This window comes from Lathamus discolor, chromosome 5 (assembly GCF_037157495.1).
Source record: "Lathamus discolor isolate bLatDis1 chromosome 5, bLatDis1.hap1, whole genome shotgun sequence".
Taxonomy (NCBI): Eukaryota; Metazoa; Chordata; class Aves; order Psittaciformes; family Psittacidae; genus Lathamus; species Lathamus discolor.
In genome coordinates, this window is record NC_088888.1 from 10,105,756 (window position 1) to 10,125,388 (window position 19,633).

Here is a 19,633-nt window from a genome sequence, read left to right on the forward strand (position 1 = left end):
CGCCTCACAATGCAGAGCAGTGTGAGGTCAAAGAGACCTTGCAGAGCCCAATCACCCTTGCACGTGATTAGTGCTGAGTTAGCGCTTCATGGAGAAGGAGTGCCTGTTCTCCAGGTCTAATGCAGTGGATTTGAGTCATTGGTACTAGCCTTATTTTAAGGCTAAGTACCATGCCCCAGCTGATGTCTACTGTGGGAGCGTTCCCAAATTCAAACGCAGATACACAGCTGTGCAAGGCAGAAGCATTGACTTGGACTTGCCATGTGTGGCAGCAGCTGAACTACTGAAGAAGAAGGTGGGTATGGAAAAGGGTTGACTGTGCGATGCTGGTATCAGCCAAATGAGTAAAAAAGTCCCAACCATATTCCCAAAAGCCTGCTCAGGAAGATATAGTCCTTGGAGGTCAGTCCTTATGTGCTGGCTGAGGGTCAGAGTAGGTGGCTCACAGAGAGCTGCAGATGATCTTGCCCCTCTCCAGTGGTGTGCAGAACATCTGTCTTATGATACGTTCATTTTGCTTTCTCCTGTATGAGCAGTAGCCATCAGTAGTACTGCCAGCCAGTCTTCACAGAGGCCAAGTCCTGAAACGGGGATCTTTCTTTGCATCATACCAGTGGTGTGTTCTCTCTCCTGGCTTGCTAGCTCAGGGCTGTTCAGAAGAATCAAACTGGTGCTAGTTTTATGAAAAATAAGAACAAACCGATCTTCTGAATGATTAGAAAACTCCCCTTGAATGCCTCTCTCACTGGATAGTTTTGTTGTAAAGGTCTGAGGTCACTTCTTCCCTTTTACCTGATCTACAGCTTCTTTTCAGTAGATACTAACACCCCAGATGAAGAAGCAGATGAGTTCATGGCATGGGGATGAAGCTGGGGAATCTCCAGATCCAAGAGATGTCTCTCCCTTGGATGGCTGCATCAGCAAGGCTGATGGGCGTGATCTCAACACTGCGGGTGAAGATGATCTCTCCCAGCTTTCTCAGCGAGCCTTGAGCCAGGATCCCCAAGACAATAAGGCGAGGAGCACTGCTCTGGAAACCATTTGGATCGAGAAGAACCTGCAAACAGGGAGGATGTCTGAGGGTCTGTTAGGCTCACAGAGAGGTAAGGCAGGAGCCTGCTGGCTCTCTTGTGGGAAGAAGGGTCTTTTCTCAGCCTAGAGAGGCAGGGCACATTCCCAGTGAAGAGCTGTCCCTGCAGGTACCCCTCTGCAATAACCTGCCCTGCTCTCAGTCCCTTGCATAGCCCTCCTGTTGTGGCAGGGGGCTACACCTGTGGGGCAGGGAGAAGAGCAGGGGGGTGTATGTGCAGGTGACTTCTCCTGGGTAAGGAAAGGCCCCTGAGGTCCCTGTTGTCTGATGGGAGCCCAAAGGACACTGGTGTTCCTCTGGTGGCTCTGTGGAAGTGGGTAAGCATTGTCCACTGGCCTGCTTCAAGTGACTGTCAGCACGGGCAAGGTTCCCTATGCAGTTTCCAAGAGATCTGTCCAATGAAATAGCTAGCTTCAGGTGCTGCTTTAGCTTTGCAGTGCTGATTCTGTTATGCTTTGTGTCTTTGCTTTGCAGGCCTGACTGACTGCAGTGACCCTAAAGAGGGAACCCTGAAGTCAGTAGTTTCCAGGTCACCTTCCCAGAGGCTCCTGCTAGCCTCCAAGCCTGTGCCTCCCATCCAGAAGCGCCTTCCTTCCTCAGAGCCCAGGAGGATGAGGAATGGAGAGCAGAAGCAGTGGAGAGCAGGAGCAGACGGTGATGACAGTGATGGAAAGAAGAAGGAGGTGTTGTCAGTGCCAAAAGCCTATAAAGTAAGGGCAGCAAGCCAAATCATGTGTCACACACCTTCAGTTTATTTTCTGTAGGCAGAGCTCTGAGATTTTCTTACTCTGTGGTGCGTGCCCAGGGAAGCAGCTGAGCCAGGGAAGAGCTCAAATGGACATTGAGCTTCAGGCTGTCTTTGCAGTGTGCCGACTGTAGACTTCATGTCCTCAGTGTGTATCAATGCAAGAGGTCTTTAAATCATTGCTGTGCTCTCTAGCGGCTCCTGCTGTGCTTTGAGTGAGAAAACACCATCAACCCGTTGGAGCAACTGAATGTGTCTAATGGGGTCAATCATATTCTCGTCCAGTTAGCAAAATACACATAGCTGTGAACCATCTGTGTCACTGTGGTGACTGCTGCCAACACACCAGTGTCTTGGAGGTTTTTCAAATCAGCTTTGTCAAGGTTAGATGGGAAAAGATGTTTGCTGGAGCAGGCAGTCCTGCAGACTCGAGTCTAGATTGTCTCAGCTTTTGAGTTGTACAGCCATGTCCTTCTGCCCACTTCTTTCTAGTACGATTTGTAGAGTTGCGTGACTTCTGCACAGCTTCAGCCTCTGCCGTGGGTGTGCCCAGGGGTGAGTGATGGGAACTGGTGATTCTGGCTATGGGGAATAGAGTCCAGACCCCATCCCCTCGACTGCCTTTGCAGGAGGCACAGAAGCTGCAGTTGTTTTGGTTTTGCTGTGGTGGGCAGGAGAATGCAGACAAGTAACAGCTTGTGTACACAGGATAACCAGTAAAAGGCTAGAGTAGTTGATTTCAGGCTTGCAGATCCAGAGCCAAATGTATCCCTGACATTAACTCTGTTGGCTTCACTGGAGTTTGAACAGGTCCTGATTTGGCTTTTTAGCTGTGCCGAGAAGAAATGTATACTGAGGAAGGGTGTGCATCTGCCCTGGCTCGCTTCATTTCCCTTCCTAGCCATGGCCTGGGGAGCCTGAAGTAGTTTCAGCAGGTGGAAACACATTACACGGACCAGCAGGTTAGGGAGATCTGCTGAACTTAATAAATGACAGTGAGCCTGAGATGATGACTTTTGTGGGAGCTGGATAGCACTGAGCATCCAGAGAGCATGGAAGCATCTGGGCCGAAAGGCTGGGGGGGAACTGTAGGAAGGGCAAACGCAGAAAAAATTATGGGATTGAGAAAAGCACGTGTTGGCAGTGTGCAAAATGGCTGTGGGCATGGGGCTGGAGTTCAGCGCTGGCTGGTCGGCACTTTAGGGACACTGAGAGGATAGTGATCTAAAGCCATTCCCATACAATATAAAAGGCTGATGGAGCCAGCGGCACTCAGAACATCCTTATGCTAAGCAGGTGGATGCCAGGTGGGAATGCAGCCACTGTCAGAGAGGTGAGTGAGGAGAGATAGCTGGCAACAGTGTGGGACACAGTCTCTCTTTCACTACTTCGCTTCCTGTTGCCCATTGTAGGCCAAGCTGCTCCATCGGTTTGACTTTTCTTTTCCTGACAAGTCCTAGATAAGAGCATGGCTAAGCCACTTGTTGTGGCATGAGTGGGGAAGGCTGGATGCTCGTGCTGAGCACCGTGTTCTCCTATCTCCAGGCTTCCCAGCGAACCAGGTGTTGCAGTGGTGGGAATGAGAAGATGTCACTGGGAATGCCTTTGATTCCCCCTATCACAAAGTCAGCAAGACCTTCGGATGAGGCTCCTCACAGCCCTGCAGTGTTTCTCCCAAGCTCTCAGCACCTGGTTTTTCAGAAGGCTCTGCAGAGAAGGTAAGCCAAGGTGCCTGCTTCTCCAATGCGCCATTCACCTCATACTTCTTGTCTCATGAGGTTGTTTTCCAGTCAGGTCTCCAACATACTTATGCAAACTTCTGTGTGTTCACCATTTCACATATCTATGATGACCCAGCACAAAGTCCAAACCAACATCATACACTCTGAGAGCAGGGGAGGAGGAAGAGGCAGGACTTAAGAGGACCTTAAAATCAGGTCCTCTGCTGGACTCTGATTCATTCGGTAATCTTTGTGATGACATTTGGGAACTGTATTGCATGGCCCTGAATACAGCATCTGGGTTTGTGTGTCATCTTTGCCAATTTCTGTACCTGCAGGAATATGCCAGGGCAAATATTGATTATTGTATATCTGTCTGCAGAGTCAGATGCTGCTTCTGCAAATGTCTGTTGTCACTTCCTCTGTGTCTGGGCCTTCACTGTGAAATGAGAGCCCAGCTAAATCTTGGCTTAGAGGTGTATAATCCTGTAGAGGTTTCATACTTAAATATGGTTTTAAGATCAAAGTGGACAAGGTGCTAGAGAACAGGTATAGGGCTGTAACTGGTGGAAAGATACTTGCTTGGATATGCCTCAGGAAATGTACTTGTCAGCTTTATCCTTGTTATAACAATAAATAAGGAGTCATAGGAATATAGTTTCAATTTAAAAGCTTCAGCACAGCTTTTGAAGTGCAGTCTGAGTACACTTGCCTACGAGTTGAGTTGGAAACCCCGTTTTTCTTCTTGAAAGAGCAGGGAGGTGTAATAGTATTCCCAGGAGACAGCAGTGGTATTACCATGTGTAACAAGACGCTTCCATCAGTTTAAGGCATGACCAGGCAAAGTTAGGCTTCTGCAGCTGTATAGAGGTAGTTGCCCCGAGTACAGACTTATGACTAGCTTAACACCTCTTGCTTGTTCAGAAAGGATGCGTGAACTAGAAAGAGGCACTGAGCTCCAAACGGAGAGAGAGCAGAAGTTGGACAGTTAAGGCCCAAAGTGAAGAGTGACTCCTGTGTTTCAGCTGGAGCTCGATGAGCTCTGTGTGACTTCAGCAACAGAAAGTTTAATGGCAGTTAGTCAGCTTTGTATATTGTTGGTTTTATGGTCTGCATTTCCTACTTTGTCAGAATGACCACACTTAGAAAGCTTGCCTCCCTTAATGCTACCCCCCATGTTTCTTTCTGCCTCCTCATATATTTTTTTATCTTCCATTTTCTTAAGGCTAAGATCAGGCAGCAGAGGTGAAGAGAAGATCCTTAAACCTCTAGGTAGGTAATGGGCATGACTGTCGTAAGATGACAACAGGACTCCTGACCCACGTGGGTGGCACTGTGGAAGTTCATTTGAAAACCATCCTGTAACTCTTTTCCATTCCCTGATGAGCTCAGACAGCTTCCCCAGAGCCCAGTCACTGGGAAATGTGCTCTGGTGATCCAGTGAAAATGACTGCAGCATTGAGTTGTGAATGGTAGGAGCTGGAGGGGTACCTTGAGGCCCTGGAAAAGCACGGCAGGAGAAGAAAACGTTCCTCTACCTCGTGCTCATACCTTTCATCTCCCTGCACGCTCTTTAATGGCACAAAGATTAGAGAAAAATGAGGCATTTTGCATGAAATGAGAAATGTTCCCACTCCTTCCTCCTACACTTGAAGGAGAAAAAGCTTCCCTTGCAGCAGTTTCTGAACCAAACCCTTAGAGATCTGAAGTACATTCATGAACATTGCCTATTTTTGCATGGGGAGAAATAGTGAAACTCTGTGACAGGAAGTCCTTGTGACTATTCCATTTACTGAGGAAGACACTTAAAAAGGATCCAGCCTATACAGGATCAGAACTCTCTCTTCTCTGACAGCACAAACCTAAATTGAATGCTGAGTAATGAAGTGAGGTTTCCTTTGTGCAAGTTATTTACCTCAAACCACACGTGCTAGGTTTATTGATTACAGATCTCTTCCCCTACTCTGTCCGCATATGTCAATATTGCAAACTGCACCTGCGGTAGGACATGCCAACTGGCCTCTCCACGCTCCCTGCCTTGCATTATCATTAGCAGTAGGAGTTCTGCAAGACAGAATGCAATGTCTGGTGCAGCTGGTGTCAGCCAGTAGTTTTAAGCTGAAATCCTCAGTGACACCGTTGCTGTCCCTTTGCCATCTATGGGTTTGTTATGATAGGAGAGATGAGAATTTAGCAAATAATTTTGCTGATGTAGAAAAGGGGATAATACCCACTGGTCCCTCAGTTCAGTGTTAGTTCTGCCACATAATAGGCATGCCCCATAATAAAGGAATGACTCCTTTATTGTTGATATGCAGCTAGAATATCTGAATGCAACTAGGGAGACCTCAGTTGGAGTATTGTGTGCAGTTCTGGTGTCTTCAACGGATAGAGGACATGGAACTGTTGGGAAAAAGTCCAGGGGAGGCCACGAGGATGATCAGGGGACTGGAGCACCTCCCGTATGAAGATAGGCTGAGAAAGTTGGGGCTGTTGAGCCTGGAGAAGAGAAGGCTGCGTGGAAACCTCCTAGCAGCTTTCCAGTATCTGAAGGGGGCCTATAGGGATGCTGGGGAGGGACTCTTCATTAGGGACTGTAGTGACAGGACAAGGGGTAACAGGTTAAAACTTACACAGGGGAAGTTTCGATTGGATATAAGGAGGCAGTTCTTTATTGTAAGCTTGGTGAGGCACTGGAGTGGTTGCCCAGGGAAGTTGTGAATGCTCCATCCCTGGCGGTGTTCAAGGCCAGGTTGGACAGAGCCTTGGGTGGGATGGTTTAGTGTGAGGTGTCCCTGTCCATGGCATGGGGGTTGGGACTAGATGATCTTAAGGTTCTTTCCAGCCCTAACTGTTCTATGATTCTATGATGGTGGGTAGGTAAGCTGACATTTTTGGTGCATACATTCTGGCCTTGAAATGAACTATATTGTTAAACTCTCTCGTTTATTATTGACCTGCCCATTTCTCAGGGTAAAAAACCTCCCAATGTAAGAAAGTTACTCCTCTTTCACTGCTTGGCTATCACATGATTTTATCATCTGTGAAGCCATGTAAGGAATGAGTAATTCTCTTGAGTTTTAACAGCTCTGTTAGAGAGCATTTCAGAATGAGCTTCACTGTGCTCATTCCCGTTATGAACATCACACTCTAGTCAGGCTGCCCAAAAAGTGGCCGAAGCTGCTACAATTTAGAATGGAACTGCTTGAGGAAAATTAATTCTGTAGCTTCGATAACACAGTTCTGGTTTTGGTAACATTCCATTAATCTAAAAATTTTCTATACTTGCCCTCTAAAATATTCTTGCAAAGAGGAGGAAATATTGATTCCTACCTTACAAAGGCATACAGCTATTAAAACCCAGGAGTTCTTTAATAACTGGGAAAAGGAGGAAGATTACTGAAATCAAAATGGATAGGAACAGATAAAAATCTTTTTGGGAAGGGCAGTCTCCATCTCTCTGCTCTTCTCTATCAAACACAGTTGCTCACCAGAAGCCAAGGGCTGAAGCCTTCATCACACAGTGGTTTTGAGTCTAGTGGGCAAGAGAGTACTGCTGTTTCTGCTGCCAGTGCAATACAACAGTACCTCCCATCTTTTTGAAGAGTTTACACGTACCTTGTTTTTCTCATACACAATCTATACGTGTGTCTTTCCAGGGCTCCCTCGTGAACCCATCTTGCCTGTTCTCCAGCGTCATGTTGGTGGTGGCATGAGATCTGAGAGAGGTTTTCATGAGCCAGTAGCTCCATTACGCCTCCCACCTATCCAGGCCAAGGGGATGGATCATGAGCAACAAAGTAATGTCATTTCTGCTGCCAGTGCAGTATGGTGGTACCCCCCCATCTCTTTGCAGAAGTTATATGTACCTCGTTGTTCTCATGCATAATCTATATTTCTGTCTTATTAGGGCTCTGCACTTGTGAACACATCTTGCTTGTTCTCCAGCATCATGTTGGTGGTGGCAAGAGATCTGAGAGAGGTTTTCATAAGCCGGTAGCTCCATTACGTCTCCCACCTATCCAGGCCAAGGGGATGGATCATGAGCAACAAAGTAATGCCATTTCTGCTGCCGGTGCAGTATGGTGGTACCCCCCCATCTCTTTGCAGAAGTTATATGTACCTCGTTGTTCTCATGCATAATCTATATTTGTGTCTTATTAGGGCTCCACACTCGTGAACCCATCGTGCCTGTTCTCCAGCATCATGTTGGTGGTGGCATGAAGCCTGACAGAAAATTATATGAACCTGTGGCCCCGTTACATCTCCCTCCTATCCAGACCAAGAGGATGGATCATCTCACGAGCCCTCGCCTTCAGAGTGGTGACAACTCAAAGGACAGCAATGGAAGGGTAAGGGCTAAGGGCAGGAATGAGCAGGCTTCCTTTTCAGTGGCTGTTGAGTGTGTAGCCCAAACTGTCACTGAATATCATAATCTTTCCCTCTTGGGGTGTGGTTTCTCTTGGGACTACATCTGACAGCTGCAGAGCAATTGCTTGAGTGGTTTCCCTGGTGCAGAAGTCACCGTTTGGGAGATAACGCTAAGGTTGTGCAAGAAGCCTTTTTAATGTGTGAAGGCCAATTTAGAGCTGATCTGCACAGCAGAGCAAGTTACACATCAGTGAACATGTGCAAAATGCATGCTTGGCAGCACAGAAACAAAGATTACAATGTGAGTGTAAGCAAGTCTGTAAAGTAAAATGGGAGAGGCTGCTTTGCCTTTGTTCCCTCTCTTGCTGCCCTCATTCTGAATTTTTCAATTCACTATGACCAGTGTCTCCCCCACTTGTTTTCACATGACTCCCTTTTTGGGACTTATTCTTGGAGAGCAGCTGAGTCCTTCAGAAGCAAGAAATAAGAAGCAGCTGCAGTCACTGGCCGTGTGCATGTTAAGAAACAGCAAATTACCTCTCATGGCTGTTTATTGCAGCCATGTTTTTATTCCCCCATCCTGGCCTGTAGGAACTAAGCTCCTGCGCACTGGTACACCTGGACACCTGCACACCTGCAAGCACTCCTGTGACTGTCTTGGTTCAAGCAGGGCTTGAGCAAGTGGAAGGTTATGGCAGTGAAGGGTTACACATCTCTGGGTGTGATTGCATGTCTAAGTGATTGAAGGGGGAATTATTCTGAAGTTCTTGGGATGTCTATGCAGCTGCATTAAAGACTGTGACACTCTACAACTATGTTTGTGATGAGGTGTTCTGTATGGTTTATGTATCTCTCTTATGCTCTGTGATATATTTCCCTTGCAACTAGATCGATGTTACCTTGTCCATGTCAGTTCAGAAGATCAACTGGCAGCAAATGAGAGTGAAGGAGCTTCTGTGTAGAGAGAGGAAGAAAGAAAGAGAAAAGTCATTGCAGCTCCTGGCACAGGATATTGACCCTGGGGATGCAGCTGAAGAAAGTAAGTGCTTACTACAGCTGTGGGCCTTTTGGTTCACTTGCTTGTTATTTGCATAGTGTTGCAATTGCCTGTGAAATGCACTGGAATGCTGTTGGCCTGCATCTGAGGACATAGGATGTCTTTCCGGTTTCCAGACGAAAAGAGAGGCATGAAATGCCTTGCCCATGGGCCACACTGAGTCACTGAATAGCACCTTCCATCCTTTGCGTGTGAAGTCTTTCAGAGTAGATAATTCTGTCTTGCAGCCTACACTGGCTTCAGACTATCTAACTGAAAGTAGCCACAAGGAAAGGGGAATGCGTGAGTCCAAAAGAATGCTTTTCAACCAAGGTGCAACCTGGAAGAAACAAAATTCAGCTACTTCTGAATAAAACTGAAAGGTCTGTCTCGTTGTAGGACAGATTATCCTGCTTATACCACTGTCTGGTGAGGAGCTTGCATTGCAGAGCCATGCTGCAGCCCTTGGCCAGTGCTTAGGAGTTTTTCTGGAAAGTTCATCTGAGTAAAGTAGTGCTGGAGCTTTAGAGCCCAAGCTTTTGCCCATGCTGACAGTCTCAACTGTAACACTGGTGCCAGGAGACAGCAGTAACTCCAGGGCTGAGCTCTGGTGCAGTCTGGCATGGTGTGCTTACCACGCCAAGATGTGTGCTCCCCCAGTCAATTAGCCACTTACTGCCTCAGCCCTCTGTGCTGCTGTCTGGCTCTTCAGCCAGCTTCTCTCCTATTGATTGCAGCAAGGGTTGCCTCTGCATAGGAATTAGAGTGTTGGTACAATCATGCTGTTGAACTTTGAAGTGCTTAACAGCTGCAAGCCTCTCATCCCAGGGCATGCAATGAAAATTGGGAACAAGCAGTGCCTCTTCTGTCACTCCACCCAAACAGGGTGTCTGTGCATAGCAGATGACATACAGGAGAAGGGCTGCCTGGTGTTTGCAGGCTGCTCACTACCTGCAGTAAATGTACACCAGATGGTGAGAATCACCATAGTGATTTTCATCTCTCCTTTGTGTGGACCCTACCTCGTGTTATGATCCTGAGGAGAGGGAGTTAAGAAAAAAGAATCTTGGAACGATCCTCTGAAAGTTCTGGTGATGCTACTCTGATTTTCAGAACTGATCACAAGTAGCCTGACGTGGCTGTCCATTCACATTGAACATGGATACTCTATATTCACTACGGAATATTCTACATGCTCGTAGAATGACATCACTGTTGTCCATGACAGTGCCATCAGTGACATCCACATCAAGCCCCCTCTGAATAGTTTCGATTTTACAGTTCCTCCATAGTTTGTAGAACAGGCACAGGAGCATAAAAATCCCATGGAGTCCATAGCTGTTCATTTAGATTCTGTGCAACACTTAGCATTCTTAGACAGTTATTTTCATCTACGCTTTAGAAAATGAGGTTTTGAGTGCAAGGCATGAAACTGTTGACCTATGGTGCTTTTGATGACCAATGGGTTCCATTACAAATGCATTTGTCATCTGAGTCTTCTTACGTGTTGTGTATTTATAGAATAGAATCATAGAATCATAGAATAGTTAGGGTTGGAAAGGACCTTAAGATCATCTAGTTCCGAACCCCCTGCCATGGACATGGACACATTACACTAAAGCGTGTCACCCAAGGCTCTGTCCAACCTGGCCTTGAACACCGCCAGGGGTGGAGCATTCACAGCTTCCCTGGGCAACCCATTCCAGTGCCTTACCACCCTTACAGTAAAGACCTTCCTCCTTATATCCAATCTAAATTTCCCCTGTTTAAATCTTAAACCGTTACCCCTTGTCCTGTCACTACAGTCGAGGCCCCTCTCGATGGCATTCCTTCCCTCCAGCGTATCAGCCGAACCACACAGCTTGGTGTCATCTGCAGACTTGCTGAGGGTGCACTCATTCCCACTGTCCATGTCACTGACAAAGATGTTGAACAAGACCTTTCCCAACACTGATCCCTGAGGGACACCACTCACTAGTGGTTTCCAGCTGGACATTGAGCCATTGACCACAACTCTTTGCATGCGGCCATCCAGCCAGTTCTTTATCCACCGAGTGGTCCATCTATCACATTGATGTCTCTTCAATTTAGAGACAAGGATGTCGTGTGGGACAGTATCAAACTCTTTGCACAGGTCCAGGTAGATGACATCAACTGCTCTACCCGTGGCCATCAGTTCCGTAGCCCCATCATAGAAGGCCACCAAATTGGTCAGGCAGGATTTCCCCTCAGTGAAGCCATGCTGGCTGTCACCAAGCACCTTGTTGTTTTTCCTGTGCCTTAGCATGCCTTCCAGGAGAATCTGCCCCAAGATTTTGCCAGGCACAGTGGTGAGACTGACTGGTCTGTAGCTCCCTGGGTCATCCATTTCCTCCTTCTTCAAAATGGGGGTTATATTTCCCTTTTTCCAGTCATTGGGAACTTCACCTGACTGTCGTGAGTTTTCAAATAGGATGGACAGTGGCTTACAGCTCCTTCAGGACCCGTGGACGGACTTCATCAGCTCCCATGGGCTTGTGCAAGTTCAGGTTCTTAAGATGGTCTTGAACCATGTCCTGTCCTACTGTGGGCCTAAGGACTTGATTCTCACAGTCCCTGCATCTGCCTTGCAAGTCTTTGGCGGTGTGGTTGGAGCATTTGCCAGTGAAGACTGAGGCAAAGAAGGCATTGAGAACCTCAGCCTTCTCCAAATCCAGGGTATCCAGTTCTCCTGATAGCTTTTGGGGAGGGCCCACATTGTCCCTAGTCTGTCTTTCATTCACTACGTACCTATAGAATCCCTTCCTGTTACCTTTCATATCCCTAGCCAATTTTAATTCTAACTGGGCCGTAGCTATATAGACCAAAATTTTTCCATTTTTCCACAAGAGAAAGCTTAGGCATTGCACAGTTTGCAAACAAGTACATTTGATGACGGATAAATGTAATCTCAGCATCTTTGAAATACAGCCAGCAGGTACCTCTGAAAGAGATTGAGTATTCATAATGCTTGGAAAATAGCAGTACCCATAAACTGCTGCTTTCCCACGAGTACGCTAAAATGTATGTGCAATCAGCTGTCTGCTGTCTAGGATATTTGAAGTAAATGGAAAGATGGGCACTGTGGGGTTTAGAAGGTCAGGTATCACTGTTCCCTAGTAGTTGCTCCTTGGGGACTTGACCGAGCCCAACAGGACTCGGTGGTTGGGGCTTGGTGCTCACTGGGGGCAGCTGGAGGTGTTTCCCCAGAAAGTCACTGGGTGCCTCTGTCCCCAGTGCTCCGGAAACAGGGAGGTGCTACACGAGGTGTGTAGACATCTTGGGAGCTAACTTCTGGGATAGCAAGCCCTGCTGGGCACCACTGCCTCCCAATGACCACGAGCTCTGTGGTGCTCTGGATCTGTGAGCTGGCTGTGGCACGTGTATGGACAGGGGAGCTGGCTCTGTGTGTGCCGTGTTCAGGTTTACACAAGGAGCGGGTGCCCAGCTGTGGGTGCTTGGAGGGCTGGTTGCTGGGGCAAGCAACGAGCCAGACAGCAGGGAAGTCTCTGGGCCAATGCCAGTCTGCAGCCCAGTGATTTTCTTGGCTGAGAGCTGGGGTTGCAGAGTGCTTGGTGGTGGAGTATGCAGTGCTGGTGTCCAACCCTTTCTCTCTCTTACAGCAACCCCACTGCCAGCCACTGCTCTGGACTCTGTAGAGTGTGAAGAGAAGTCAGAGCATGGAGGTGACCAGGAAGCCAGACCCTTCCCTGACGCACAGCAGGGTCTGCTCGACACACTCACATGGCTCAGCAGTGATGACTGGTAAGAAAGCCCCATGTTCAGGCTTCCTTCTTCTCAGTGAGAAGCAGCCTTTTCTTTGCCTTGGTCCACAGCAGTGCTACAGCCACAGTCCATCTATGGTGTTTCCTAGTGTTGCCTTCTGCTCCATGTAGCTGGAAGCATAATGTTCAGGGAAGAGGAAGTTGTGGCAGAAGATGATTTGCTAGCTGAAGTCGGAAGCAGAATGGAAGTGGTCATGAGTTCATAGATGACACAGATTGCATAGATGACAGCGTTGTGTCACAGTGTGTTGCATGATTTAATTAATTGTTGTTTGAGAAGCACCTGCCTTTGTTTGACCTGGTACCCTGGTATTTGCAGAGGATGCAGCTTAGGTCTTTAGTGGTGCGAAAAATCAATCTTTTTTGTGAAATTGCCTTTCAGGAAGGAAAAGACCAAGGGGCTCTTCAGTGTCAGACGCCTGGCTATCTGCCACTCAGAAGTCCTTCTTAGTAGACTTCATGGTGTTTCCTTGGCAGTCACCAAAGAGGTAAGAACATTGTGTCTTAACTGAGTCCCACGTGCGTCCTCCATGGGGCGTAGAGTACATACGAGCTTGTCCATCTGCGTGTGTGCTCAGTGTCTGCCTTCACCCCGAGTTTTAGGCCTCATTTTTCTCACAGCTGTGTGACCTGTCCGTAAGACCTGTCTGTCCACACAGCTGTATTCACTGGTAGGTAGAACATCTGTCTTTGTCCTCTTTGAGCTTGGTGTCTTTCTAGGGAAGTGCGCAAAAGCAGAAACTGAGACACTCATCAAGTGATTTGCCAGGGCCCAAGTCTCTGCCCAAGCTGTAATTAAACACTGCAGCTTTTGCTTCCCAGCCTCCTCCCACTTCATCCTCCTCCTTAGCTTTCTGGAGGATTGCCTGTAGGTGTCTTGTTTCCAGTGTTTCTTGATGATGTCTTCTCCTCCTTACCTTCTGTGTGCTTTTTGGTAATTTGCCCTTTCCATTGAGCTATTGCCTGTGTGCACCAGTGGAATTTTGCAGTGCAGCCCATGGGTGAGGGGTTTGCTTGGCAGTGGCGCACAGCTTCACCCTCTCATCTCTCATCAGAGAGGTGTGAACCAGAACTCCTGAATAACATCTGTGGCTGTATTTCCAGTTTGGCACTTGTCTGTGGCCTGAACCAGCTGCTTCTCCTCTTACTACACGATTGCCAAATGAATTCCATTTTCCCTTGTTTGCAGAAGGCAGTATGGCTTAGCTCATGTCCATGAAAATCAGTTCTTCTACACAGTATTTCATGATGTTGGAGGCTTGAATGGCCCTTCTGTTGAAGACTCCATTCTCTCTTTAAATCCTTAAACTTCTGTTTAGAGGTACAGGACTTAGATTCTGCTACTCTGAGATCAGGGTTAGCTGCAGCAGCCCTTTCTGCTTCACTTATCTGAGTTTTGTATCATTTTTTTCTTTCTGAGGAAATTACCTCCTCTCTTGTTCCATAAACTCTTGTGCACAGACATCTTTCAGCTTTCATTTCGCTTCAGTCTTAGATTGTTTTTTCACTTTTAGTGCTTTTGCTGTTCCTTTCTGTTAGCAGGCACAACTAAGTCTGGCAGAAAGAACCACTGGTCTGTGCTTCATGGTATCTTTCAAGTGAAGCACATGACCGTGACATGCGTCTCCCTTACCTTTGTGGGGGAGAGGCTTTTGGCAGCAGGGATCACTCCAGGGCAGCACTGAATAATGAAAAACCCCACTGGCGGCAGCTATAGTTGCATGTGATCTCTGAGATCCTTGCGTGCCTTGAGTCCAGCAGCGTGGGTTCTCCTGAGGTGACAGAGCTGCAGATAGACTAGATCCTGCTGCGAATTAGACTGTAGACTTGAGAGCTTGTGCTTCCTGTTTCCTGGTTGAGTGCTCAAACTGCCAGTGATGCACTTTTGGACCGGAGGAAAGTAGTATTGTTCCTCTGCCTTATTGTTATGATTTTGCCTTTATAGTTTAAAAGCAGCTCTTTCCTTAATTTTCTTTTTTGTTTTGTTTTCAGTAAATGGCCTAAAATCAAAGCAGGGTACAGTAGGAGCTAAGGAGCACACTTTGTCTTAGGTGAAACAATATGTTTCAGGCCTGCAGTCTCATTAACATTTTACTGTAGAAGCAGACATCAGGCCACTGAAGAAGTTGTTCTCAGAGTGTGTTTCTGTGCTTGTGGTCTTCTGCTCTTACTGTGCTTTTATGTTGCATCTGGACACAGTGAGAAGTCTTGTTGTGTCCTGCGATGCTTGTCTGTGGGAACTGATTTTCTTTACAAGGTGATTCTTATATCTCCCCTTATGACTTCCACAGGTGAATAACCTTCGCTTGAAGGTTTCTCTCCTCGCACTCAACACTCTTGAAGAGCTCTTCAGGACCATGAAGAAGCATATGGACCCTTTTGTGGATGAGGTTATTCAGATCTTACTCCAGAGGTTGAGGAACTGCAGCGTGTCAATTCAGAAAGCAGCCAGTCGGTGCCTGGGGATCATAGTGGGGAGCGTGACTCCTGCACAAGCAATGACTGCTCTCATGGCTAGTGGAATCCAGTATGTTGTTTTAGTGATCTGCTTCAGCTTAAATTGTGTGGGTAGGGGGAAGGGATGGGAGGCAGAAGAGTGATGATGGGAGGCAAGGGTCCTTTCTCTTGCATCTGCTGATGACTGGGTGACTAGACTTTCTGACAAGGCTTGCTCCCTTCCTTGTCATCTGCTTCTGTCCTTCTACAGCCTATTTGTTGCAGCAAGTTAGGCAGCCTTAGAATACCAGTGCTGTTCCTGAGAGTTTTGAATAGGCACGCTCTAGAAAGGACAGCCTGGCTAAAACAACTGCTGCGCTTTCCTTGGCTTTTGAAAAGGGCGAAGCATGCGAGGTACCTCTTGCCAAGTCTCAAGAAGCAACCTGGTTGCATTGCTGCATATTCTGCAGCTCCATGCTCAACAGGAATTTCGCCCTCATTTGTTTCTTTCCAAAGGTCTGAAGATTTGGAGATAAACGGGTGGAATCAGCCTCAGTCGTGCTGCAGCTTTGTATGTGCAGTGGGAGCCCTCTGATGAGCCAGCATGAATTGTCTTCTATTTCCCTCTTTCTCAGAGTTAGTTTGTCTATAGAAATTGAGTATCAGCTAGGCCAGGGAGATTGAATTCCTCCTCTTCCTTGCAGGTAGTGCCTCTGTACAGTGCCAACATTGTGTTTATCTGAGGTCAGAATCTTCCTCAGGTGTCCAACACTGCAGCGGGAACACATGCCTCCTTCTCCCAGCAATGACAGAGAGCACGCTATGGTTGAGACCTGTGCTTTTGGCCCTCCTTTTCCCTCTGCCCTAGTGTTTCTTCTCTTGTTTCCAGGCACTGCAATGCCCTGGTGCGGAGGTGTGCGGCTCAACACCTACTGACCACGATGGAGCAAATTGGAGCCCAGAAGCTCCTGTCTGGCAAATATTACAGTACTGTAGCGCTTGTTCGTGCGGTGGTGAAGCTTGCTCAGGATTGTCATCCGGACACAAGGTGATGATCTTCATTTTGCCTTCTTAAATATGAAAACTCTTTGATCCTAAATGACAAAACCACAACATAGTGGAATGTAAAGCAAGTATTAAGTTACTTTGCAGTGTGGGTAATGTTGTCTGGATAAATGAGTGTACTGGGTAAGATGAGGTTGTCCTGCAAGAAGGACCACTGAGGAATTCCTGTGACTTGAGTGATTCTTTATTGCAATCAGCTGAGCTCAGATTAGTGGGTCAAACAATTTTGTTTGGTTTTAGGTATGCAATGCAAAGCTGAAGCGTTGGCCACTGTTCATCAGTGAAGCATCCCAAACATTTATTTCTGATAAGGTTAAGGCTGTCCTAGAAAAATCCCAGCTCTCTGTAGGCAGGGTATTCAGTGTTTGTAAACCTCTTTGTTGTGGTTTAAGCCCAGGCAGTAACTCAGAACCATGCAGCCCCTCGCTCTCTTCCCTTTCTTCTTTCCCCCACCCACTCCTGGGGGATTGTGGAGAAGATTCAAAAGAATGTAACTCCCACAGGTTGAGATAAGAACAGTCCAATAACTAAGGTATAATACAATACTACTGCTACTGCCACCTATAATAATAATGATAAGGGAAATAAGAAGGGGAGAGACTATGAAACTGAAAGGCGAAAAGGAGAAGAAAACAATAAACAGCAGTGATGCCCAATACAATTGCTCGCCACCCACAGACAGGTAGCCAGCCTGACCCGAGCAGGGATCTGGCTTTGCTGGTGACTCCCCCCAGTTTATATACTGGGTATGACGTGCTGTGGTATGGAATACCCCTTTGGGTAGTTTGGGTCAGGTATCCTGTCTCTGCTTCCTCCTGGCTTCTTGTGCCCCTCCTCACTGGCTGAGCATGACAGACTGAAAATTGCTTGATCAGGGTAAGCATAACTTAGCAACAACAAAAAGCATTGGTGTGTTACCAGCATTGTTCTCAAACAAAAGCTGAACACACAGCACTGTACCAGCTACTAAGAAGGAGAAAAATAACAATTGGAGCTGAAGCCAGGACACTCTTCTGCAAATTTAGTTGCCTGTGACAGTTACAACTCTTTTTTCCCAGTCATTGTAGAATGTCACTGTCTGTGGCTGAACTACCTCCAGATTTCCTCTTGGAGGTAACTGTGGTTTCCAGCTGTAGCAAAACCAAATCGAAACGTCGCCAAACCTGTACTTAGATGAATACGTTAATTCCTAAGAACATCTGGCGTTCAGCTTAAAATATCAAGCGATTTTCATAGCACTTTTCCTTTATTTATCCACAAGAGAGAAAAGACAGTAATAGTCTGTATTCCATTCTCTCCTTGCTGTGTTAGGTGTTACGGACAGAAGATGCTGAGTATGCTGATGAGTCATCAAAAATTTGAGAAGTACTTGAAACAGTCTGTTCCCTCACATGACTTGAGAGATGTTATGGCAAAAATAAGGCAGAAAGTAAGTGTTTGGCAGAAAGGAGAAATGTCTCCTTTATGCAGGTACTGAGATTGTTCTTGTGAGATTAAAGCTGCCTAGTCTTTCCTTATCTCCTTCTGCTGAATCATTTTGCTTCTGGGAATGAACTGTTGATCCGAGGCCTGTTTATGTGTGGGCAGTGAAGGAACTGGTGTTGTTAGAAAGAGAGAGAGTGTATTTTGTATGTGAGACACAAACAGGAGAGGGAAGTAGGGGAAAATGGTTTTACCTTCTAGCATAAATACTCTTCTCCCAGTAAAGCAAGGAAGTGTGAATAGTAGTATTTGCAACTAAAGAAGGCAGGAGTAGTGCCAAGAACATTACCAGATATACGAAAGATGTACAAGACAATCGTAATTCGTACGTGTATTGTCTGTGTTCTGGGAATACTGCCCTGCTGTCCCGTACTGTGGAGTTGGAAGAAGCTTTGTGAATTCAGCATCCGGAGGAAAGTCATCCCCTTCTGTTTGTTTTCATTCCTCTCCGTTTACCTTTTAAGAATGTGCCCTTGTTCAGGAACAGGGAGAGTGAGTGTGAACCAGAACAACTCCCAGCACAGTAGGCCAACTTCCAGAGAGTCCAAAATGAATGTTCCTTTATATTCACGTGTAGGGCATAGAAGAACTTAAACGCGAAGCTGCATCTGCCAAGGAATCCCAGGTGTCCATGAAGAGCGGCCAGAAGATGTCCCAGAACAACTTGCCTTCTGATGCAGGGTACCGAGCACATCTGTTGTATCTGACAAAGCACATCACAGGCTTTACATGCCTCTGCCTTAGTAACATCTTTTGGGTGGAGACCAGCAGTGCCAGAGATTGTTTCCTTGCCCCACAAATGTGGTGTGATGAAAAATGCCCACTTCTGCATTAGGCTGAAGAAACTTATCTGGAGGCTTTTCCACAGAAATGGAGAGAGAAGAAGAGACGCTCACATGGGACGAGTAATTTCAATCAGGGCATTCTTATTTGGTGCTTGCTGTCTCCTCGTGCCAGCAGGATCCTCTGGATCCTTTCTGATATGCCTCAGTCTCTCTGTATAGGATTCATCTTTTCAGATGCGTCTGAGCTGTTTATCCCAATTCCCACACCAGCTGTAGGGATCAGCTTCTCCAGGGTAATAGTTTCCGTATAATATGACACCTACAATAAGATGAGGCATTCAGACTTGGAAGTAGTGCCTATTTTTCCCCACAAAGGGATGCTAGATGAATACCTCGAAGACATCTGAAGATAATGAGAAGAATCCCAGCCTCTGTACCTCGGTTTCCCTGAATAAGCACTTGCGATAATGTTACTTGCAGATTATCTCCTGTAATGATAGCCATGAGATCCAAGTTGCTTTTCAGATTCAGATCAGGATGTAGCCAAAATCACATCATTAGGAAGTGTCCTTGAGATGTTTTCCTCACAATTAACTGCAGATATTAACAGGAAAAGGTCTTATCTTGTTTCTGTTTCGCAGTTTGAGGTCTGGCTCTGGTGTGCCCAGCTTACCCTGTCAGAGAGTCCATCACCCATCAGTTCAGGCTGTGGAGGAAACTGAAGAGTTCATGAAGCTTTACAGGCTCCTGACAGCTGAGGACTTTCAGTCCCGACTGGAGGGAGTGCAGCTCCTCCGAGATCACTGCAAAAGCAGCCCCTGGTTCATCACCACTGTCAGTGTCCAGGTATGCGGGGCACCTCGATTGCTCCTTTCCCGTTAGCTCCCTTCCCAAGCCTGCACCATTAAAGTTAACTCAGTGTGTCTTGGCACTGCATGCCGGTTGCTTGGGATAGAATAATTTAATTCAGCTCCAGGCTTCAGGGCAAATAATTTCCATCCAGATGTAGTTCTCTGGCAGGTGCCTCTTGGTGCTGTTCATGGGATGATGAGAGAATTTACTGTTGTTGTAGCTTCATCTATGTCCTCCTGTCATTCGG

The 19,633-nt window shown here is 46.9% G+C and overlaps 1 protein-coding gene across 1 annotated transcript in view; it reads left to right on the forward strand.

The window, feature by feature from the left end:
- The first annotated feature begins 832 nt into the window (after positions 1–832).
- The window catches only part of LOC136014611 (uncharacterized), a 32,773-nt gene continuing 13,972 nt past the window's right edge, over positions 833–19,633 (forward strand). Inside the window, exons 1-15 of the mRNA XM_065679452.1 lie at positions 833–1,103; positions 1,565–1,800; positions 3,381–3,553; positions 4,782–4,828; positions 7,216–7,356; positions 7,467–7,610; positions 7,721–7,908; positions 8,816–8,966; positions 12,605–12,746; positions 13,149–13,254; positions 15,058–15,293; positions 16,092–16,250; positions 17,579–17,696; positions 18,327–18,430; positions 19,176–19,380. Of these exons, the coding sequence (XP_065535524.1) occupies positions 833–1,103; positions 1,565–1,800; positions 3,381–3,553; positions 4,782–4,828; positions 7,216–7,356; positions 7,467–7,610; positions 7,721–7,908; positions 8,816–8,966; positions 12,605–12,746; positions 13,149–13,254; positions 15,058–15,293; positions 16,092–16,250; positions 17,579–17,696; positions 18,327–18,430; positions 19,176–19,380 (2,421 nt within the window). The remainder of the gene's footprint in view (positions 1,104–1,564; positions 1,801–3,380; positions 3,554–4,781; positions 4,829–7,215; positions 7,357–7,466; positions 7,611–7,720; positions 7,909–8,815; positions 8,967–12,604; positions 12,747–13,148; positions 13,255–15,057; positions 15,294–16,091; positions 16,251–17,578; positions 17,697–18,326; positions 18,431–19,175; positions 19,381–19,633) is intronic.